Here is a 24,804-nt window from a genome sequence, read left to right on the forward strand (position 1 = left end):
CGCACACATGCATTTCACGCACAGAGAGAATAAGGGCCGCCCCCGCGGCACTCAAAGGGGCGCCCCTGCTCCGATAGCTTTATCGAGGCACAAGGCCACCTTGCATGGCCCTGCGTGGAGCCGTCTTACTCTGGCCAGGGTGAGTTCCATGAGTGGCGCATGGGGGTCCCCACACATTCACCCTAGGATTTTGACCCATTCCCAGACTCACCATTAGTAGCAGACCTGGGACTGTGTCACAAACTACACCTGCCCAGGGGAGGCGTCTCAAGGAGCCCTACATATGCGGCATTCAGCAGCACACATAGAACGAGGACAACGCCTCAGGATTGCTTTTGTGACAACGCAGGTACCCATGACCATGGTGCAAGGGTGCCTGTACTGGTGCTAGGCAACCAAAAGGGCGCCAGCGCAGGGAAAGGACTGGTACGCACTGTGGCAATAGTCGGGGGAGCACTGTGGCAGGGAGGGGCATTGTGATGGGTGGAAAGGGGACTGTGGACAGAGGGCCAAGTGGGAGGGAGTAGAGGGGCACAGTCCCGATGTCAGGGATAGGCAGGCCTGTAGCTGCGATGGTGGCCACTGCGGAAGGGGACGGACGGATGTGATATGGACCGGAGGGTACTGCGGTGGCCACTGCAGAAGGGAGCGAATGTGATAGGGACGGGAGGGTACTGTGGTGGCCACTGTGGAAGGGAGAGGACGGATGTGATAGGGAGGGGAGGTACTGCGGTGGCCACTGCAGAAGGGAGCGGACGGACGTGATATGGACCGAAGGGTACTGTGGTGGCCACTGCAGCGGGGAGAGAACGGATGTGATAGGGATGGGAGGGTACTGCGGTGGCCACTGCAGGAGAGAACGCATGTGATAGGGATGGGAGGGTACTGCGGTGGCCACTACGGAAGGGAGCGGATGGATGTGATAGGGACAGGAGGGTACTGCGGTGGCCACTGCAGAAGGGAGAGGACGCATGTGATAGGGACGGGAGGGTACTGCGGTGGCCACTGTGGAAGGGAGAGGATGGATGTGATAGGGATGGGAGGGTACTGTGGTGGCCACTGCAGGAGAGGATGGATGTGATAGGGATGGGAGGGTACTGCTGTGGCCACTGCGGAAGGGAGAGGATGGATGTGATAGGGACGGGAGGGTACTGTGGTGGCCACTGCAGGAGAGGACAGATGTGATAGGGACCGGAGAGTACTGCGGTGGCTACTGCGGAAGGGAGAGGACGGATGTGGTAGGGTTCAGAGGATACTACGGAGGCCACTGCGGAAGGGAGAGGACAGGTGTGATAGGGACCGGAGGGTACTGCAGTGGCCACTGCAGGAGAGGATGCATGTGATAGGGACGGGAGACTACTCTGGTGGCCACTGCAGGAGAGGATGGATGTGATAGGGATGGGAGGGTACTGTGGTGGCCACTGCAGGAGAGGACGGATGTGATAGGGAGGGGAGGGTACTGCGGTGGCTACTTCGGAAGGGAGAGGATGGATGTGATAGGGACGGGAGGATACTGCGGTGGCCACTGCGGAAGGGAGAGGATGGATGTGATAGGGACGGGAGGGTACTGCAGTGGCCACAGCAGAAGGAGAGGACGCATGTGATAGGGACGGGAGACTACTGTGGTGGCCACTGCAGGAGAGGATGGATGTGATAGGGATGGGAGGGTACTTCGGTGGCCACTAAGGAAGGGAGGGGATGGATGTGATAGGCCCAGAGGGTACTGCAAAAGGCCTGAGACGGGTACTAAGGACTTGGGTGGCAGGAGGACCCACCTTTTCCAGACCACCTTAAGCTGCATTCAAAGATTTGGTTTTATTTCTGGGAGGCCTTTCAAGCACTCCTGAGGCAGCAGTTACTGGGCAGTTTTCTGTGGGTGCTGCGGTCCGGAGTTAATCTAGGGTGTCCTAGGGCCAAAGTGCTATTTCACTCAGTTGGAGAATCACGTCACTCCGCTGGGGCTCTCTCTAGGCACTGAGGGAGACCAGTCAGGGATTAGTCCGAGGTATGAAGGGAGGTGGAATCCCAAAACCAATAGCACAGTAACTACCACTGAATGACGTCAATGTAGTCGGGTGTAATCTACCACGTCATACAGTACTCACCGCCAGCCAGTGCACTGTGCTGAGGGGGACCCCTGGAGCTCAGGCCTGTGGGGCCTAATGTGACACCACTGGCGACCCAGCCGGTAGATGGCGAAGGTGACTGTACCAAATGCGCAGTTAGTCCACCAGGACAGTTCACTTTTGGTCACCCAGTTTTTGAACGTTTGGGTGAGCGTCACTACTCAAGTCTCCCTCATGTAAATCCACAGTAATCGCCAGTGTCCGCCTTTTAAGATAAGGCTGTTGCTGCATGGATGGGGTAAGGGGCATTGGGTGGTTACACATGAACACGTGTGCACACATCTGTGAGGCTACCATTCCGCAGAGCTCGGTTCCAATGCACAGGTATCCTCTCACAGAGGGGACTCTGTAAGGACTGCTGTGACCAGTGGTATGAAACTGCATCTCTAGTGGTTACCAGAGCTTATCCATAGCGGCACGATCTGCCCTAGAGGAGAGTTCTGCTTCACTCGGGTCTACATGCAGCAGCCAGGGATGGAAGTGGGATGAACATGCTCACAAGCTGCAATCAGTCTCCAGTACACTCCATGCACACCTGGTGCTTCAGGGATTGTCGTATTTCTCTGGCTCAACTCGCAGGTAGATTCTAGGTCTTTGTCCCTCCCTGAGGCCCAGGATGTGGGGACTCCTAGTGGTTGGTTCTGTGGCTTCATTGTGTGGCCTGAAGCAAGGAAGAAAGATTCTGAAACACCGTATGGTCTTCTGAATGCTTTGTTCCCAATGACCCACAAGCGCTGTGACCTGCTGTATTCTCTCTGTGGGCTTTTACCCACGCCCACCGCACTCCCTTCAGTTTGCTTGGCTCCTGGGCTTGCCTTTAAAATTCGATTGATTTTATTAGTGTAAGGCATGCACACATCATGCCTTTTCCGGTGCTTAGCCCTCCTCAAGTGCACTCTCCAACTACTGAAAACATACGAGGCTCCATGTTTTCAGCATAGCTTCTGGACTACTTTTTGACTGCAGCAAACTTCTGTTTCCTTTTGTGTGCGCCTTCACGCTCATGCGCATGGCGTGGCACTTCGAATCGGCTCTTCTTATGTAAAACTGTATTACTTTTCATTTTCATTTTATGTGGCAAGAAAAGTCTGGTAAGGAGTTTACAACGCTAATAGCTCTAAGTCGAACAAATGCGAGACCCATTGCATTGCAAATGCTCGTTATGAGAAGGACTGAGCATGTCTGTTAGTTCGGTCTCCATTGAACTGATATGAAAGAAGGCCCGGACTAACATTTAATAAAGTGGGAGCCCGCTGTCAAGGCCAGTAGGCCTGCCTTGTATGTCATTGTGGGGACACCCTGTCAAGGCCAGTAGCCCTGCCTTGTATATATTAATGTGGGAACACCCTGTCAGGCCCAGTAGGCCTGTCCTGCCTTGTATTTATCAATGTGGCAACACCCTGTGAAGCCCAGTAGGCCTTGTATATATTAATGTGGTCAGACCCTGTCAAAGCCAGTAGGCCTCCCTTGTGTATATTCATTTGGTGAGACCCTGTCAAGCCCACAAGGCTTGCCTGAAATATATTAATGTGGAAACATCCTGTCAAGGCCAGTACGTCTGCCCTGTATATATTAATGTTGTGAGATCCTGTCAAAGCCAGTAGGCCTGCCTTGTATATGGTAATGTGGGCACAACCTGTCAAGGCCAGTAGGCCTGCCTTGTATATGTTACTGTACTAGTAAGATCCTGCCAAGGTCAGTAGGCCTGCCTTGTATGTATGACTGTAGTAACCAGGGGTGGAGGAGCGTCACCCCCCCCCCCCCCCACCAGCAGCAGAAGCTGCAAACCTTTCAGAACTATGTTTATTATCCTTTTGTTCTAAAAGGGGCGGGGCCACAGGGTGACGTGCACTGGGAGAGTGTTTAGTACTCCCTCTCAGAGCGCATGTGTGTCTTGGGCCGGCCAAACACACATGAGCCGTAGCGTCTACAGTGCTGGGCTGGGGAGAACCTGCACAGGCTCCCAGTTTGCCTGGGAGCGCCCTGGCCGGGCTCTCGAAGACAATCCTGGCGCTGCTCAGAGCAGCATCAAAACAGGCCCCAGGGCAGGCTGGGGGGCTCGAAAGGAGCGTCGAGGGTCGGCGGAGGAGGTAAGTTTTCATAAAAAAATAATAATACTTTAATGTACTCCCCCCGCCCCTGTTGCTCCGCACATGCCCCTCCCCTTTTAACGGGCCGCGAGCCGCAACTGGTAGTGACCCCTTGATAAACACAATAGGCCTGCCTTAACATAATGACCCATCTTTATTGTGTGATGTTTCTCTGGCATGGGGGAATGTAGTGATGTTGGGGTTCAGGACTCACGAGGTGAAATGTGATATACGGGAGTCCCCAAAGATATTCCTATCTACCTCGCGTTTACGTTATTTAATGTGTAGTATTAAGTAGTGTGTGTAATAAAAGTTTTTATCCTTTGTAAAAGAACTGACTGTAAATGATATATTCAGTGTTTTTGTTCTGCCAGAGAAGAGGCATTACTGTCCCAGGAGCGCTCTGCCCTGAGAGTCTCAAGCGCTACAAGACAAGACAATTGCAGAGCTGGTACTTGCCAAGGACTCACATCCCCTCACCCAGCAGCCCAGGGGCTCGTGCTTGGTGTCTCTGCGCGATGGATACATTTTCAGCAAATGATAATTTACTATAATCTGACTAACTCTGCCTGTGCCTAAATCGCTTTTCTTGTGTCTCTGCAGGGGCAGAAAGGGTACCCGGGACCCCGGGGGCACCCCGGAGAGCAGGTGAGTGTTGGGCTCAGTCCCCCTCATGCTGGTGAGGGGGGGGGTCCTTACATAGATTACAACGCCCCAGGCCTGGACCCCCAGATAGTTATACTATGGCTCAGGGCACCCCATGCTACTGTTGGGGGGGGGGTCCTTACACAGCCCAGCGCCTCAGGCCGGGACCCCCATCTCCCTCCCCCCAGTTCACTCCCTGGCATCTCAGATCTCTAAACTGAGCGTAATTCCGGCAGAAGTCACCCATCCCCACCCCCCCCGCCAGTGAGGGCAGAGTCCCAGGCCTGACCCCCCCCCCCCATTACTAGGTCTGCCCCCCCCAGTCCCAGGCCTGTCACCCATCCCCCCCCCCCCCCCCCCGCCAGTGAGGTCAGAGTCCCAGGCCTGCCCCCTCCTCTCCTTACCTTCTTTCTGTTTATCCCTGAAACTCTTTTCTTCCTCCCCCCTCTCTCCCCTAGTCACGTCTCACCCCCCCCCCCCACTCTTTCATTGACTCTCTCCCTCGCGCTCTCACCCTCTCTGCCCTTTTCTCTCTCCCACTCTGCCCTTTTCTCTCTCCCTCTCTCTCTGCCCCACGCCCTCTCTCTGTCTCCCGTCCCCCTTTTCTCTCTCTGCCCCTCTCACCCCCTCTCCTCCTCCCCGCCCTCCTCCCCCCCTCTCCCCTCTTAGGGGTCCCCCTGGCACTAACTCTCCTCCTCCTTCTCCTCCTCTCCCCTCTCCACCCAAGGGGTCCCCCTGGCACCAACCCTCTTCCTCCTCCTCCCCCCTAGGGGCCCCCTGGCACTACCCCTCTTCCTCATCCTCCCCATCCTCTCACCCAGGGGTCCCCCTGGCACTAAACCTCTTCCTCCTCCCCCCTCTCCCCCCAGGGGTCCCCCTGGCACTAACCCTCTTCCTCCTCCTCCTCCTTCCCCCTCTCCCCCCAGGGGTCCCCCTGGCACTAACCCTCGTCCTCCTCCCTCTCCCCCTCGCCCCCAGGGGTCCCCCTGGCACTAACCCTCTCCTTTTTCTCTTGCAGGGAGAGCGCGGCCCGGACGGGAGCCCAGGCGCCAAAGGCTATCCTGGCAGGCAGGTGCAGTGACCCCCCTAGAGCGTGGCATCTGCTGGGGTGGGGGCTGCCTGAGAGGGGCTTGTGAGTCTGGGGTGTGCCACGTGCAATGGCACGCCTCTGCCAATGTGTGCCACTGTCCTGTCATGTCCCCGCCAGTGTGCGACATGTGTCAAATCTCTGCCAGTCTGTGCCACGTGGCCAGACATGTCTCTGCCAGTGTGTGCCACGTGTGATCTCTGCCAGTGTGTGCCACGTGCCCTGATATGTCTCTGCCAGTGTGTGCCACGTCCCTTTCTGCCAGTGTGTGCACCGTGTGATCTCTGCCAGTGTGTGCCACGTCCCCTATTTGCCACTGTGTGCTGCGCCTCTGCCAGTGTGTGCCACATCTCTCCCATCTCTCTTTGTGTGTGCCATGTCCCTGTCAGTGTGTGCCACGTGTCCTGCATACTTCTGCCAGTGTGTGTAACATGTCCTATCTCTACCAGTGTGTGCCACGTTCAATGACATGTGTCTGCCAGTGTGTTCCACGTGCCCTGTCATGTCCTCACCAGTGTGTGCCACGTCTATCCCAGTGTTTGCCACCTATCCTGACAGCTCTCAGTCAGTGTGTGCCACATGTGTTGTCATAACCCTGACAGTGTGCGCCATGTGCCCTGACATACCTCTGCCAGTGTGTGCCACGTGTGATGTCTCTGTCAGTGTGTGCCACGTGTCCTCTCATGTCCCTGCCAGTCTGCACCATATGCCTTCAGATACCACATGCCATGTCTCTGCAAGTGTGTGCCAAGTGCCATGCCTCTGCCAGTGTGTGCCACGTGTCCAGAGGTGCCACCATATCTCTACCACTCTGACACCTATCCTGACATACCTCTACCAGTGCGTGCCACAGATGCCACCATATCTCTACCTCTTTATTACACATATCGTGACACACCTCTACCAGTGTATGTCACAGGTGCCAGCCACATCTTTACCACTGTATGACATGACACTCATCCTGACATACCTCTACCAGTGAGTGCCACAGGTGCCACCATATCTCTACCATTTTATGACACATATCCTGACATGCCTCAACCAGTGCGTGGCAAAGGTGCCAGAGACATCTCGGTCACTGTATGACACATATCCTGACATACCTTTAGCAGTGCATGCCACAGGTGCCACCACATCTCTACCGCTTTATGACACTTATCCTGACATACCTCTACCAGTGCGTGCCACAGGTGCCAACATATGTTTGCCATTGTATGACACTTATCCTGACATACCTCTACCAGTGGATGCCACAGGATCCACCATAGCTCTACCACTGGATGACACTTATCCCGACATACCACTACCATTGCGTGCCACAGGTGCCACCACATTTCTACTACCTTATGACACATATCCTGACATACCTCTACCAGTGCGTGCCACAGATGCCACCATATCTCTACCACTTTATGACACATATCCTGAGATACCTCTACCAGTGCATGCCACAGGTACCACCACATCTCTAACACTTTATGACACATATCCTGACAAACCTCTACCAGAGCGTGCAACAGATGCCACCATATCGCTACCACTTTATTACACAAATCGTGACACAGCTTTACCAGTTTGTGTCACAGGTGCTGGTCACATCTCTACCACTGTATGACACTTATCCTGACATACCTCTACCAGTCTGTGCCACAGGTACCAGCCACATCTCTACCACTGTATGACACTTATCCTGACATACCTCTACCAATCTGTGCCACAGATGCCACCACATCTCTACCACTGCATGACACTTATCCCGACATACGTCTACCAGTGTGCCACAGGTGCCAGCAACGTCTCTGCCACTGTATGACACATATCCTGACATACCTCTACCAGTCTGTGCCACAGGTACCAGCCACATCTCTACCACTGTATGACACTTATCCTGACATACCTCTACCAGTGTGTGTCACAGGTGCCAGCCACATCTCCACCACTGTATGACACTTATCCTGACATACCTCTACCAATCTGTGCCACAGATGCCACCATATCTCTACCACTGTATGACACTTATCCTGATATACCTCTACCAGTGCGTGCCACAGGTGCCACCACACCTCTACCACTGTATGACACTTATCCTGACAAACCTCTACCAGTACGTGCCACAGATGCCACCATATCCCTACCACTGTATGACATATATCCTGATATACCTCTACAAGTGCGTGCCACAGATACCACCATATCTCTACCACTTTATGACCCATATCCTGACATACCTCTAACAGTGCGTGCCACAGGTGCCACCTCATCTCTACCACTGTATGACTCTAATCCTGACATACCTCTACCAGTACGTGCCACAGATGCCACCATATCTCGTCCACTGTATGACACGTATCCTGATATACCTCTACCGGTGGCTGCCACAGGTGCCACCACACCTCTACCACTGTATGTCTCTTATCCTGACATACCTCTAACAGTGCGTGCCACAGATGCCACCATATCTCTTCCACTGTATGACACATATCCTGACATACCTTTACCAGTACGTGCCACAGATGCCACCACATCTCAACCACTTTATGACACACATCCTGACATACCTCTACCAGTGCGTGCCACAGATGCCACCATATCGCTTGCACTCTAATTTACATATTGTGACACACCTCTACCAGTGTGTGTCACAGGTGCCAGACACTTCTCTACCACTGTATGACACTTATCCTGACACAACTCTTCCAGTGCATGCCATAGGTGCCACCATATCTCTACCACTGTATGACACTTATCCTGACATACCTCTACCAGTGCGTACCACAGATGCCACCATATCTCTACCACTGTGTGACACATATCCTGACATACCTCTACCAGTCTGTGCCACAGGTACCAGCCACTTCTCTACCACTGTATGACAATTATCCTGACATACCTCTACCAGTGCGTGCCACAGATGCCACCATATCTCTACCACTGTATGACACATATCCTGACATAACTCTACCAGTGCGTGCCACCACGTCTCTACAACTGCATGACACTTATCCTGACATACCTCTAACAGTGTGTGCCACAGATGCCACCACATCTTTACCACTGTATAACACATATCCTGACATACCTCTACCAGTGCGTGCCACAGGTGCCACCATATCTCTACCACTTTATGACACTTATCCCGACATACCTCTACCAGTGCATGCCACAGATGCCACCATATCTCTATCACGGTATGACACGTATACTGACATACCTCTACCAGTGCGTGCCACAGGTGCCACAATATCTCTACCACGGTATGACACTTATCCTGACATACCTCTACCAGTACGTTCCACAGATGCCACCATATCTCTTCCACTGTATGACACATATGCTGACATACCTTTACCAGTACGTGCCACAGATGCCACCATATCTCTACCACTTTGACACATATCCTGACATACCTCTACCAGTGCGTGCCACAGATACCACCATATCTCTACCACTTTATGACACATATCCTGACATACCTCTAACAGTGCATGCCACAGGTGCCACCACATCTCTACCACTGTATGTCTCTTATCCTGACATACCTCTACCAGTACGTGCCACAGATGCCACCATATCTCTTCCACCATATGACACATATCCTGACATACCTTTACCAGTATGTGCCACAGATGCCACCACATCTCTACCACTGTATGACACATATCCTGACATACCTCTACCAGTCAGTGCCACAGGTACCAGCCACATCTCTACCACTGTATGACACTTATCCTGACATACTTCTACCAGTGGGTGCCACAGGTGCCACCACATCTCTACCACTGTATGACACTTAGCCCAACATACCTCTACCAGTGCGTGCCACAGGTGCCGCCATAGCTCTACCACTGTATGAGACTTATCCTGACTTACCTCTACCAGTAGGTGCCACAGATGCCATTATATCTCTACCACTGTATGACACATATCCTGACATACCTCTACCAGTGCGTGCCACAGATGCCACCATATCTCTACCACTTTGACACATATCCTGAGATACCTCTACCAGTGCATGCCACAGGTGCCACCACATCTCTACCATTGTATGACTCTTATCCTGACATCCCTCTACCAGTACGTGCCACAGATGCCACCATATATTTTCAACTATATGACACGTAGCCTGACATAACTCTACCGGTGTGTGCCACAGGTGCCACCACATCTCTACCACTGTATGACTCTTATCCTGACATACCTCTACCAGTACGTGCAACAGATGCCACCATATCTCTATCACTGTATGACACATATCCTGACGTACCTCTACCAGTGCATGCCACAGGTGCCACCACATCTCTACCACTGTAGGACTCTTATCCTGACATACCTCTACCAGTACGTGCCACAGATGCCACCATATCCCTTCCACTGTATGACACATATCCTGACATACCTTTACCAGTACGTGCCACAGATGCCACCACATCTCTACCACTTTATAACACACATCCTGACATACCCTACCAGTGCGTGCCACAGATGCCACCATATCTCTACCACTGTATGACACTTATCCTGACATACCTCTACCAGTGCGTGCCACAGATGCCACCATATCTCTACCACTGTATGACACATATCCTGACATACCTCTACCAGTGCGTGCCACAGATGCCACCACATCTCTACCACTGTATGACAATTATCCTGACATACCTCTACCAGTCTGTGCCACAGATGCCACCACATCTCTACCACTGTATGACAATTATCCTGACATACCTCTACCAGTGCGTGCCACAGATGCCACCATATCTCTACCACTGTATGACACATATCCTGACATACCTCTACCAGTGCGTGCCACAGATGCCACCACGTCTCTACCACTGCATGACACTTATCCTGACATACCTCTAACAGTGTGTGCCACAGATGCCACCACATCTTTACCACTGTATAACACGTATCCTGACATACCTCTACCAGTGCGTGCCACAGGTGCCACCATATCTCTACCACTTTATGACACGTATACTGACATACCTCTACCAGTGCGTGCCACAGGTGCCACAATATCTCTACCACGGTATGACACCTATCCTGACATACCTCTACCAGTACGTGCCACAGATGCCACCATATCTCTTCCACTGTATGACACATATGCTGACATACCTTTACCAGTACGTGCCACAGATGCCACCATATCTATACCACTTTATGACACATATCCTGACATACCTCTACCAGTGCGTGCCACAGATACCACCATATCTCTACCACTTTGTGACACATATCCTGACATACCTCTAACAGTGCATGCCACAGGTGCCACCACATCTCTACCACTGAATGACTCTAATCCTGACATACCTCTACCATCACGTGCCACAGATGCCACCATATCTCTTCCACTGTATGACACGTACCGTGACATACCTCTACTGGTGCGTGCCACAGGTGCCACCACATCTCTACCACTGTATGTCTCTTATCCTGACATACCTCTACCAGTACGTGCCACAGATGCCACCATATCTCTTCCACCATATGACACATATCCTGACATACCTTTACCAGTATGTGCCACAGATGCCACCACATCTCTACCACTGTATGACACATATCCTGACATACCTCTACCAGTCAGTGCCACAGGTACCAGCCACATCTCTACCACTGTATGACACTTATCCTGACATACTTCTACCAGTGGGTGCCACAGGTGCCACCACATCTCTACCACTGTATGACACTTATCCTGACATACCTCTACCAGTGCATGCCACAGGTGCCGCCATATCTCTACCACTGTATGACACTTATCCCAACATACCTCTACCAGTGCATGCCACAGATGCCACCACATCTATTCCACTGTATGACACTTATCCTGACATACCTCTACCAGTGCATGCCACAGGTGCCGCCATATCTCTACCACTGTATGACACTTATCCCAACATACCAATACCAGTACATGCCACAGGTGGCACCACATCTCTACTACTGATTGACACTTATCCTGACATACCTCTACAAGTGGGTGCCACAGATGCCACCATAGCTCTACCACTGTATCACACTTATCCTGACGTACCTCTACCAGTTCATGCCATAGATCCCACCATATCTCTTCCACCATATGACACTTATCCTGACACACCTTTACCAGTGCGTGCCACAGGTGCCACCATATCTCTATCACTGTATGACACATATCCTGACATACCTCTACCAGTCTGTGCCTCAGGTGCCAGGTGCCACCATATCTCTACCACTGTATGACACGTATCATGACATACCTTTACCAGTATGTGCCACAGATGCCACCATAGCTCTACCACTGTATGACACATATCCTGACATACCTCTACCGGTGCATGCCACAGGTGCCACCATATCTCTGCCACAGTATGACACTTATCCTGACATACCTCTACCAGTCTGTGCCTCAGGTGCCAGCCACATCTCTACCACCGTGTGCTACTTGTCCTAACATATATCTTCACAGGACCTGCCCGATGTCTTCCACCATGTGCCATATGTGCCAGCCATGTCCTATATTGTGTGCCATGTGACATCTCTTTACCAACCTGTGCCATTTATTTTGACCTGTCTCTGCCAGCACATTCTTCCACATCTTTACCATCATGCACCACATGTTCTTCCACATCTCTGCCACCACGTGTCACCTGTTCTTCCATAACTTTACCATCATGCACCACATGTTCTTTCACATCTCTACCACTACATGTCATGTTGTTGCACATTTCTGCCACTACGTGCCACCTCTGTACCACCACGTATCACATGTTCTTCCACCTCTGTATCACCTTGTGTTACATGTTCTTCCACATCTCTACCGTGTGCCTCATGTTCTTCTAAATCTGTACCACCACATGTCACACTTTCTTCCATATATCTACCACCACTTGTCACATGTTCTTTCGCATCTCGACAACCATGTGTCACATGTTCTTCCACATCTCTACCACTGTGTCACATGTTCTTCCACATCTGTACCAACACGTGTCACATGTTCTTCCACATCTCCACCGGACACCTTATCTTCTTCCATATCTCCACAACCAAGTACCACATATGGTTCCACATATCGGTGCCTGTGTGCCAGGTGTTCTTTCACATCGCTGCCACCATGTGCCAGATGTTTTCCACATCTCCACTCCTCTCCAACATTTGTCGATAGATCGTATTGTCTGCAGAGAACAATTGGCAGAGACAGTTTCATCCCATCTAAGGACTGTAGTGGGGATAAAAAAAACTTGTGTGTACCCTGGCGGTACCTGTGCCCACAGTTAAGGCCGCTGTGGGTGCAGAGCTGTTTCCACAAGAAATGTCTTCATAGGTCACTGGGATTATTAGAACATTTAGAAAGAAAGTTGTGTGAAAATTAGAAGTCTGGAGCCTGTAAAGGTCATGACTTATGACCAAAAATTCATTCACCAGAACATAGCAATTTGGAAAAGATAGTAAATTAAATCATGTATGACAGGCATGACATGTTACGGTGGACAATGTCAACATCACCTCTAGTTCTCAGTCAAAGGCACAATCCTCCGATGAGGTGACTCCGAGTTACTGGAGACTTAGCACAAGTGAAACAAGATCCCTGAAATCTGTCTCTCGATGAAGCAGAGTCTGTGTGAATGTATCACAGGTGAAGGAGTCTGTGTGAATGTATCACAGGTGAAGGAGTCTGTGTGAAAGTATCACAGGTGAAGGAGTCTGTGTGAAAGTATCACAGGTGAAGGAGTCTGTGTGAATGTATCACAGGTGAAGGAGTCTGTGTGAATGTATCACAGGAGAAGCAGAGTCTGTGTGAATGTATCACTGGTGAAGCAGAGTCTGTGTAAATGTATCACTGGGTGAAGGAGTCTGTGTGAATGTATCACAGGTGAAGCAGAGTCTGCGTGAATGTATCACAGGTGAAGGAGTCTGTGTGAAAGTATCACAGGTGAAGGAGTCTGTGTGAAAGTATCACAGGTGAAGGAGTCTGTGTGAATGTATCACTGGTGAAGCAGAGTCTGTGTGAATGTATCACTGGGTGAAGGAGTCTGTGTGAATGTATCACTGGGTGAAGCAGAGTCTGTGTGAATGTATCACTGGGTGAAGGAGTCTGTGTGAATGTATCACAGGTGAAGCAGAGTCTGCGTGAATGTATCACAGGTGAAGGAGTCTGTGTGAATGTATCACTGGTGAAGCAGAGTCTGAGTGAATGTATCACAGGTGAAAGAGTCTGTGTGAATGTATCACAGGTGAAGGAGTCTGTGTGAATGTATCACAGGTGAAGCAGGGTCTGTGTGAATGTATCACTGGGTGAAGGAGTCTGAGTAAATGTATCACAGGTGAAGCAGAGTCTGTGTGAATGTATCACAGGTGAAGGAGTCTGTGTGATTGTATCACTGGGTGAAGCAGAGTCTGCGTGAATGTATCACAGGTGAAGGAGTCTGTGTGAATGTATCACAGGTGAAGGAGTCTGTGTGATTGTATCACAGGTGACGAAGAGTCTCTGTGAATGTGTCACAGGTGAAGGAGTCTGTGTGAATGTATCACTGAGTGAAGCAGAGTCTGCGTGAATGTATCACAGGTGAAGCAGAATCTGTGTGAATGTATCACAGGTGAAGCAGAGTCTGCGTGAATGTATCACAGGTGAAGCGGAGTCTGCGTGAATGTATCACAGGTGAAGCAGAGTCTGTGTGAATGTATCACTGGGTGAAGCACAGTCTGTGTGAATGTATCACAGGTGAAGCAGAGTCTGTGTGAATGTATCACAGGTGAAGCAGAGTCTGTGTGAATGTATCACTGGGTGAAGGAGTCTGTGTGAATGTATCACAGGTGAAGCAGAGTCTGCGTGAATGTATCACAGGTGAAGCAGAGTCTGTGTGAATGTATCACTGGGTGAAGCACAGTCTGTGTGAATGTATCACAGGTGAAGCAGAGTCTGTGTGAATGTATCACAGGAGAAGCAGAGTCTGTGGGAATGTATCACAGGTGAGGCAGAGTCTGTGTGAATGTATCACTGGGTGAAGGAGTCTGTGTGAATGTATCACAGGTGAAGCAGAGTCTGTGTGAATGTATCACAGGTGAAGCAGAGTCTGTGTGAATGTATCACAGGTGAAGCAGAGTCTGTGTGAATGTATCACTGGGTGAAGCACAGTCTGTGTGAATGTATCACAGGTGAAGCAGAGTCTGTGTGAATGTATCACAGGAGAAGCAGAGTCTGTGTGAATGTATCACAGGTGAGGCAGAGTCTGTGTGAATGTATCACTGGGTGAAGGAGTCTGTGTGAATGTATCACAGGTGAAGCAGAGTCTACGTGAATGTATCACAGGTGAAGCAGAGTCTGCGTGAATGTATCACAGGTGAAGCGGAGTCTGTGTGAATGTATCACAGGTGAAGCGGAGTCTGCGTGAATGTATCACAGGTGAAGCGGAGTCTGTGTGAATGTATCACAGGTGAAGCAGAGTCTGTGTGAATGTATCACTGGGTGAAGCACAGTCTGTGTGAATGTATCACAGGTGAAGCAGAGTCTGTGTGAATGTATCACAGGTGAAGCAGAGTCTGTGTGAATGTATCACTGGGTGAAGGAGTCTGCGTGAATGCATCACAGGTGAAGCAGAGTCTGCGTGAATGTATCACAGGTGAAGCAGAGTCTGTGTGAATGTATCACTGGGTGAAGCACAGTCTGTGTGAATGTATCACAGGTGAAGCAGAGTCTGTGTGAATGTATCACAGGAGAAGCAGAGTCTGTGTGAATGTATCACAGGTGAGGCAGAGTCTGTGTGAATGTATCACTGGGTGAAGGAGTCTGTGTGAATGTATCACAGGTGAAGCAGAGTCTGCGTGAATGTATCACAGGTGAAGCAGAGTCTGTGTGAATGTATCACAGGTGAAGCAGAGTCTGTGTGAATGTATCACTGGGTGAAGGAGTCTGTGTGAATGTATCACAGGTGAAGCAGAGTCTGTGTGAATGTATCACAGGTGAAGCAGAGTCTGTGTGAATGTATCACAGGTGAAGCAGAGTCTGTGTGAATGTATCACTGGGTGAAGCACAGTCTGTGTGAATGTATCACAGGTGAAGCAGAGTCTGTGTGAATGTATCACAGGAGAAGCAGAGTCTGTGTGAATGTATCACAGGTGAGGCAGAGTCTGTGTGAATGTATCACTGGGTGAAGGAGTCTGTGTGAATGTATCACAGGTGAAGCAGAGTCTACGTGAATGTATCACAGGTGAAGCAGAGTCTGCGTGAATGTATCACAGGTGAAGCGGAGTCTGTGTGAATGTATCACAGGTGAAGCGGAGTCTGCGTGAATGTATCACAGGTGAAGCGGAGTCTGTGTGAATGTATCACAGGTGAAGCAGAGTCTGTGTGAATGTATCACTGGGTGAAGCACAGTCTGTGTGAATGTATCACAGGTGAAGCAGAGTCTGTGTGAATGTATCACAGGTGAAGCAGAGTCTGTGTGAATGTATCACTGGGTGAAGGAGTCTGCGTGAATGCATCACAGGTGAAGCAGAGTCTGCGTGAATGTATCACAGGTGAAGCAGAGTCTGTGTGAATGTATCACTGGGTGAAGCACAGTCTGTGTGAATGTATCACAGGTGAAGCAGAGTCTGTGTGAATGTATCACTGGAGAAGCAGAGTCTGTGTGAATGTATCACAGGTGAGGCAGAGTCTGTGTGAATGTATCACTGGGTGAAGGAGTCTGTGTGAATGTATCACAGGTGAAGCAGAGTCTGCGTGAATGTATCACAGGTGAAGCAGAGTCTGTGTGAATGTATCACAGGTGAAGCAGAGTCTGTGTGAATGTATCACTGGGTGAAGCACAGTCTGTGTGAATGTATCACAGGTGAAGCAGAGTCTGTGTGAATGTATCACAGGAGAAGCAGAGTCTGTGTGAATGTATCACAGGTGAGGCAGAGTCTGTGTGAATGTATCACTGGGTGAAGGAGTCTGTGTGAATGTATCACAGGTGAAGCAGAGTCTGCGTGAATGTATCACAGGTGAAGCAGAGTCTGTGTGAATGTATCACAGGTGAAGCAGAGTCTGTGTGAATGTAGGCAGTGTCTAGAAGCCAGGCTCTCTAGAGGTAGCTGTGGATGAGTAGCCAAGGCGTATCTAGGAGACATGCAAAGCTCATGCAATACCACTGTAGTCACACAGCACTTACACACATGAAAGAACCACACAGTTGTTAAAAAATAAAGGTACTTTATTAGGGTAACACAAATACTAGAATACTAATAGGCAGTACCCCAACTGGAGGTTGTTAAACACACTATTATATACACCTTAGCAATCAGTAAAGAGCATAAATATCAACAAGCATTGGCAAAAGTTATGGAAAATAGTAAGGGCCCTAGAGGAGGGCCAAACCATGTCCTAAGAAAGTGGAATGAGAGATACAGCCGCCCACCCAAGGATGTGGAATCGTTAGAGGGGAGCTGGAGGAACTAGAAACCCCAAGAGGTGAGTACCAGAGTGACCCCAGTGACCAGGAGAGCAGAGGTAGGTACCTGATTTTCCTCAAAACCAACCGGAAGCCTTAGGAAAAGGATTATGCTAGACTGGAAGAACCCAAAGGTAGTTACTGGCAGAAGAGGACCTGCGAAGGAAGGGGACCAAGTCCAGTTGGTGATGGAGTGTCTGGCTGTGGCACTACCCACCCTTCTGTGGATGCAGGACCAGGTTGACAGGGGACGAAGAAGACCAGCTGTGGAGCACAGGAGATAAAGAGGAGTCACTGAAGTGATTCAGCTGGTGTCCCACGTCGGTTGTCGGGTTGCAGTGGGTCAGTGGTGCAGGAAGACCACCAACAAGCCTTGGGAAATGCAAAAGAAGAGGAAGACGAGTTGAAGAGGACACGCAAGCCCAGGGACTCAACCAAAGGAGGGGAGTCCAGGTTGACCCCCAGCAGTCAGGAGAGTCACCAGGAGACAACCCAATGGCAGCAAGCACAGCAGTTGCAGTGAAGCCCACTCAGCACACCTGGAGAGGAGTCCCACATTGCTGGAGCAGCAGGCAGGAGACTGTGCTTGGCAGGAAGAAGTGCTACGGGCTGGGGCTACACAAAGCGTGAAGTTCCCTTGGAGGAAGAACAAACAAGCCTTGGTAGCTGCAAGAGTCACAGTGCACAGGGGTACTGTCCGGAAAGCCAAGGGCTTACCATCCCGAAGTTGGGCAGCTGGCAGACAGGACCAAGGGAACCACTGGAGGACAGCAGATTCACACAGCCGGATGTTGTTGCAGTTGGTGCCTGCATCTGCAGGGGAGTGGCACCAAATGTGCCCTTCTAAGCATACCAGTGGCTTGGGGAGGCTACTCCTCCCAAGCCAGTCACACCTATTTCCAAGGGGAGATGGTGTTGCCTCCCTCTGCCACAGGAAATCCTTTGTTCTGACTTCCCCTGTCAGAGCTGGTCAAGCATCAGGAGGCCAGAAACCTGTCTATGGGGTGGCTCAGTGCGGGCTGCCCGGAAAACCTCAGGAGACTGATAGGAGCAATGCTGGGGGTCCTCTAATGAGCGCCCAGAGTGCATGGAATCCTACAACAAATACTGGCAACGGTATTGAGGTATGATTCCGACATGTTTGATACCAAACAAGTTTGGAGTTACCATTATGTAGCTGGACACATGTCCAGCTACACGGGTAAAATGGCTTCCCCGCACTTACGAAGTCCAGTGTAATGGAGCTGGAGTTTGTAGGGGCACCTCTGCTCATGCAGGGGTGCCCTCACACACAGGGACCTGCACCCTGCCCTCTGGGCTAGGAGGACCTGCCAAAGGCTGGAATGGCAGGCTTGCAGGCACACTTTGCATGGGCTCTCCAAGGGTGACACAATAAATGCTGCAGCCCTTGGGGAACCTCTGGTGCCCCAATGCCCTTGGTACCATATACTAGGGAGTTATGTGGGGGCACCAGTAAGACAACTGCGGGGTGTGCAAAGTCCTAGACAACCAAACTTCGAGGGAGAGAGCACAGTCACTGGGGTCCTGGTTAGAAGTCTCCCAGTGAAAACAGTCTAAGCATACTGATAGCAAGCAAAACGTGGGGTTAACCATGCCAAAAAGAGGGTACTTTCCTTTAAGGACACTGTGTCAAAATTGCACATCAGTTTCATCCCCAAGTCCAGAGCCGGGGCAGCTCCGTGTTCATTTTGAACTTGTTTTAACACTTACAGTAAATTGGCAAGTGTCAGAGCACCATGTATGGTAGGGGAAGTTATGACAAAGCCTGTACCCCAAGGGTTATAGTCCTCTATCGAGGGAAGCGTACCAAATGACAAGAACGCTTCCAGCTGATTTGTTGTTTGTACAATCCAGAACAGAATCTTCTCCCGCTCCATGGGTGCTTCTCCTGTTATTGAGTGAACTGTTTATGGATTCATTCCTGTAACAGCCATTTGATGAACAGCTGGAGCAGCCCTTCCTGGGATAGTGTTCAAAGTCCGCATTACGAATTGTTACACATCTATATATTGCTACTAGCTCAAGTGTATGTACTTCAGCTACTTACATAGCCTGCACATTGGGATGTGGTGTGTACGTGCCAAGTGTGGGCCACCTTGTCCATCATTACTTAAAGTACCTCATCTCACAAGGTTGTATTACATATGGAAGGCCGACATTGAACAAGTTTTGATGTTCTTGAGAAGACTGAGGTATTTCTAATTATTGATACGCTAGGTATTGTTGTGGTACGTTTGCTATTATGTATGAGTGAAATTTATTTGTACTTGCATCTGTTTCAGGGAAGGTGACCCAGGACTAAAATATTTTTTTTCTGTATATGCCGCGGACTTCCACGACGAATGTAACTCCCCCGCCTTCTTCTGTTAAGCTATTAGCTAAAAGAAACTGTGAGTGGATGTCTGCAGTTCTCCCGAATATTTATTGCGTTTGCCATATTAAAGAATTTGTGTCTGAGTTGGGAACACCAACGGGGGAAAAATCCTTTTAAGGTTTAAGCTTGAACAACCTCCAGCCTCGATAGGTGACCACAGATGTCTCCGTATAATGGTTCTTAGAGTACCATCAGTGTGCGATAGACAAAGATACCCAGGAGACCCATAAAATTAGTGCCTACACCATCATTGGTGGCGCCATGTCGTAAGGAGTCTCGTATCTCAAAGACACTGCTGGATTTGGGGCAAAAGCACATCTGCTTGTAGAGGACCTGGTCACTCCCACACCCATTGGCAGCTGTCGGCCCAGCCCGCTCGGCTCTCTAGCAGCACCTCACCGAAACCCAAACTGTAAAGGTGATTTGTGGCAGCCGAGCACATGGAACTTTGAAGACATCCCCCAGAAAAATTGTGGTGAACAAGCCTTACCTTTTTTTCTCTGCAATACAAGTCTTACACACACACAGGCAACAAAGGAGATGCAGGACAGTTGTCAACACATTTATTGAATAGACTGCAATCTACGATAAAATGCAAGAGCTGCAATGATTAGGATAATAAGGAAGAACAAAATCGGGATTGTGAAGATCGGAGATGTGAAGAAAAACAACCCCAACATTTTGCAATAAAAATGAATACGTAATAGCTACCTCAAGAATACTCAGTAACCCCTACTGAGAGCATGGGGGTGTAAGCCAAATCTGTCTGTGCAGTGTCCGTAGGAAGCAAGGTCGGAGCTCCGTCTTCCGATCCAGCTCCGTAGAGGCACAAAGGCTGAGGTTGGCTGCAAACTGGCGCGGAGTGTAGATGGAAACTCCTGGCTGGAACCACCCCCAGCGCCTTTTGTCCTGCAAGTTGTTTAAATAAGGGACATTTTGTTTTCGCAAAATAAGCCTGACACAAGTATGTGCCTCAGTGTTCGGCTGTTTGCGCAGTCTCCTGGCGGAAAATCCAAAATATTATCCTGTATTCTTCGCATTCTGTTCTTGTGGCTGAAGAATGCAAAGAATACATGCCACGCACAACATGAAAATAAAGGCATCACTACTAAAGCAAGCTTAGCTAAAATGAATAAATGAAAAAAGAACATTATCTGGGTCACAGGCTGCAAGACAAAACTAAGCTGAATACTGTCCCCAGGCAAGGAGCTAAAGTGGACCCACAACAGCTCTGCTTGTTCCCATGTCAGCAAATGTGCGTCTGTGGTGGTATTCGTGGGGTTATCAGTGGAAGGGACAGCGCAGCAGCGCCAGGGAAGGAGACTGAGCCTCTGACTGCTTAGCAAAAGGGACAGAGCATCTGGCTGTCTAATGAAAGCAGCAGGTCCAGGGAAGGGGACAGTGCTTGTGGATGCTCAGTGAAAGGGACAGAGCTTCTGGCTGCTCAGTGAATGGGACAGAGCTACCGGCTGCTCAGTGAATGGGACAGAGCTACCGGCCTCAGTGAATGGGACAGAGCTACCGGCCTCACTGAATGGGACAGAGCTACCGGCCTCAGTGAATGGGGCAGAGCTACCGGCTGCTCAGTGAAAGGGACAGAGCTACCGGCCTCAGTGAATGGGACAGAGCTACCGGCTGCTCAGTGAATGGGACAGAGCTACCGGCCTCAGTGAATGGGACAGAGCTACCGGCCTCACTGAGTGGGACAGAGCTACCAGCCTCAGTGAATGGGACAGAGCTACCGGCTGCTCAGTGAAAGGGACAGAGCTACCGGCCTCAGTGAATGGGACAGAGCTACCGGCCTCAGTGAAAGGGACAGAGCTACCGGCCTCAGTGAATGGGACAGAGCTACCGGCTGCTCAGTGAATGGGACAGAGCTACCGGCTGCTCAGTGAATGGGACAGAGCTTCTGGCTGCTCACTGAAAGGGACAGAGCTACCGGCCTCAGTGAATGGGACAGAGCTACCGGCCTCAGTGAATGGGACAGAGCTTCCGGCTGCTCAGTGAAAGGGACAGAGCTACCGGCTGCTCAGTGAATGGGACAGAGCTACCGGCCTCAGTGAAAGGGACAGAGCTACCGGCCTCAGTGAAAGGGACAGAGCTACCGGCCTCAGTGAATGGGACAGAGCTACCGGCTGTTTGATAAAATTCAATGAACTGGTGAATAGTCAACGAAAGGGACATATTTACTGATTTACCATAAATGGGACCGATAGTCTGAATTATTAGGTGTGGGAACGGAGCTGCAGGTTGAAAGGTAATAAAGTGTGAGACATACCTGTAAATGGCACAGAGCTACGCATTTATCAATCCAGAAGTCAGAGACCCAGGCGTGTGCGTGTGATGTGGAGAATGTTGCATGTTCACATGTGAAGGGGGCAGCAGTCCCGGGGTAGTGTGCCCTGTTACCTGTCCAGGTATATCTGCCCAAACCCCATCAAATGTGTTTGTGTTTATCTTTCAGGGATTCCCTGGGCCCGTAGGAAGAGCCGGTCCTAAAGGCAGCCGGGTAAGTGGTGTGATCGGTACTGGTACGCCCTCTCCCCTACTCCCTCTCTTCCCTCCCCCGATCGCTCTCCTCTCCCCTCGCCTCACCCTCCCTACACCTCTCCCCAACCCCCTCTCTTCCCCTCCCGCTGACCCTCCCTCCCCTCCACACACCTCTCCCCAACCCCCTCTCTTCCCCTCCCGCTGACCCTCCCTCCCCTCCACACACCTCTCCCCAACCCCCTCCCTTCCCTTCCAGCTGACCCTCCCTCCCCTCCCCCCTCCCCACCCCTCTCCCCAATCCCCTCCCTTACCCTCCCGCTGACCCTCTCTCCTCTCCCCACCCCTCCCTTCCCCTCCTGCTGACCCTCCCCACCTCTCTCCCCCAACCCACTACCTTCCCCTCCCGCTGACCCTCTCTCCCCTCCCCACCCCTCTCCCCCAAGCCCCTCCCTTCCCCTCCCGCTGACCCTCCCCACCCCTCTCCCCCAACCCCCTCCCTTTCCCTCCCGCTGACCCTCCCCTCCCCACCCCTCTTCCCAACCCCCTCCCTTCCCCTCCCGCTGACCCTCTCTCCCCTACTCCCTCTCTTCCCTCCCCCGATCGCTCTCCTCTCCCCTCACCGCCCCCTCCCTACACCTCTCCCCAACCCCCTCCCTTCCCCTCCCGCTGACCCTCTCTCCCCACACCTCTCCCCAACCCTCTCCCTTCCCCACCCGTTGACCCTCTCTCCCCTCCCCCACCCCTCTCTGCCTCCCCCTCCCTCCTGCCCCCTCACCTCTTCTCCCCCACCCTCTCTTCCGCCCCCCAACCACTCTCCTCATCTCCTCCTCCCCTGCACCCCTTTCCCATCCCCCTCTCCCCTACTCACTCTCTTCCCTCCACCCTAATCTCTCTCCTCTCTTCCCGCCTCCCCCTGAACCCCCTCTCCTCCTTCTCACTTCCTCTTCCCTCCCCTGACCCTCTCGCCCCTCCCCATCCCCTCACCCCTCCTCCCCATCTCCCCCCCTTGCTCCCCCCTCCCCCTCTCCTCCTCCCGCCCCTGCTCCCCCCTTTCATGCAGTGTCTTGGTGTTCATGTCTCCAGTGCATTAAACTGCTGAGAGTATATGCTATATGGCCCTGGTTTATGCACCCCCTAAATACTCTCTCCGAGCCACCCCCATTTTCATCCCATGACTCATGCCTCCGTTTTATACCTTTTCTGTTTGTCTCTTTATTGTCAGTGAAGGTTTCTTGCTGGTAATCCACTGACATCTTTACATAAAATATGTAAGTCTCTTTCCATGGAAATCTCTGCACCCCGCTTCCTGTCTGCATCCTTCAGATGAGTGACAGTCACTCCTGCCCTTAGATGAGTGACAGTCTTTTCAGCCCTTACATGAGTGGCACAGTCATTCCAGCCCTTAGATGAGTGGCACAGTCATTCCAGCCCTTAGATGATTGCCAGTCATTCCAAACCTTACATGAGTGGCACAGTCATTCCAGCCCTTAGATGAATGGCACAGTCATTCCAGCACTTAGATGAGTGGCAGTCATTCCAGCCCTTAGATGAGTGGCACAGTCATTCCAGCCCTTAGATGAGTGGCACAGTCATTCCAGCCCTTAGAAGAGTGACAGTCATTCCAGCACTTAGATGAGTGGCACAGTCATTCCAGCCCTTAAATGAGTGCCAGTCATTCCAGACCTTAGATGAGTGGCACAGTCATTCCAGCCCTTAGATGAATGGCACAGTCATTCCAGCACTTAGATGAGTGGCACAGTCATTCCAGCACTTAGATGAGTGACAGTCATTCCAAACCTTACATGAGTGGCACAGTCATTCCAGCCCTTAGATGAATGGCACAGTCATTCCAGCCCTTAGATGAGTGACAGTCATTCCAGCACTTAGATGAATGGCACTGTCATTCCAGCACTTAGATGAGTGTCAGTCATTCCAGCCCTTAGATGAGGGGCACGGTCATTCCAGCCCTTAGATGAATGGCACAGTCATTCCAGCCCTTAGATGAGTGACAGTCATTCCAGCACTTAGATGAATGGCACTGTCATTCCAGCACTTAGATGAGTGGCAGTCATTCCAGCCCTTAGATGAGGGTCACAGTCATTCCAGCCCATAGATGTGTGACCGTCATTTCAGCCCTTAGATGAGTGGCAGACATTCCAAACCTTAGATGAGTGGCACAGTCATTCCAGCCCTTAGATGAGTGGCAGTCATTCCAACCCTTACATGAGTGGCACAGTCATTCCAGCCCTTATATGTGTGACCGTCATTTCACCCCTTAGATGAGTGGCACAGTCATTCCAGCCCTTAGATGAGTGGCATAGTCATCCCAGACGTTAGATGAGGGGCACAGTCATTTCAGCCCTTAGATGGGGTGCACAGTCATTCCAACCCTTACATGGGTGGCACAGTCATTCCAGCCCTTCGATGAGGGGCACAGTCATTCCAGCCCTTAGATGAGGGGCACAGTCACTCCAGCCCTTAGATGAGTGGCAGTCATTCCAGACCTTAGATGAGTGACACAGTCATTCCAACCCTTACATGAGTGGCACAG

The 24,804-nt window shown here is 51.1% G+C and overlaps 1 protein-coding gene across 1 annotated transcript in view; it reads left to right on the plus strand.

Annotated features, from left to right (window-relative positions):
* Positions 1-24,804, plus strand: part of COL27A1 (collagen type XXVII alpha 1 chain) — a 1,169,012-nt gene that overhangs the window by 400,521 nt on the left and 743,687 nt on the right. The window contains exons 8-10 of the mRNA XM_069236924.1: positions 4,820-4,864; positions 5,880-5,933; positions 22,228-22,272. Of these exons, the coding sequence (XP_069093025.1) occupies positions 4,820-4,864; positions 5,880-5,933; positions 22,228-22,272 (144 nt within the window). The remainder of the gene's footprint in view (positions 1-4,819; positions 4,865-5,879; positions 5,934-22,227; positions 22,273-24,804) is intronic.

The sequence above is a fragment of the Pleurodeles waltl genome, chromosome 6 (genome assembly GCF_031143425.1).
Source record: "Pleurodeles waltl isolate 20211129_DDA chromosome 6, aPleWal1.hap1.20221129, whole genome shotgun sequence".
Lineage (NCBI taxonomy): Eukaryota > Metazoa > Chordata > Amphibia > Caudata > Salamandridae > Pleurodeles > Pleurodeles waltl.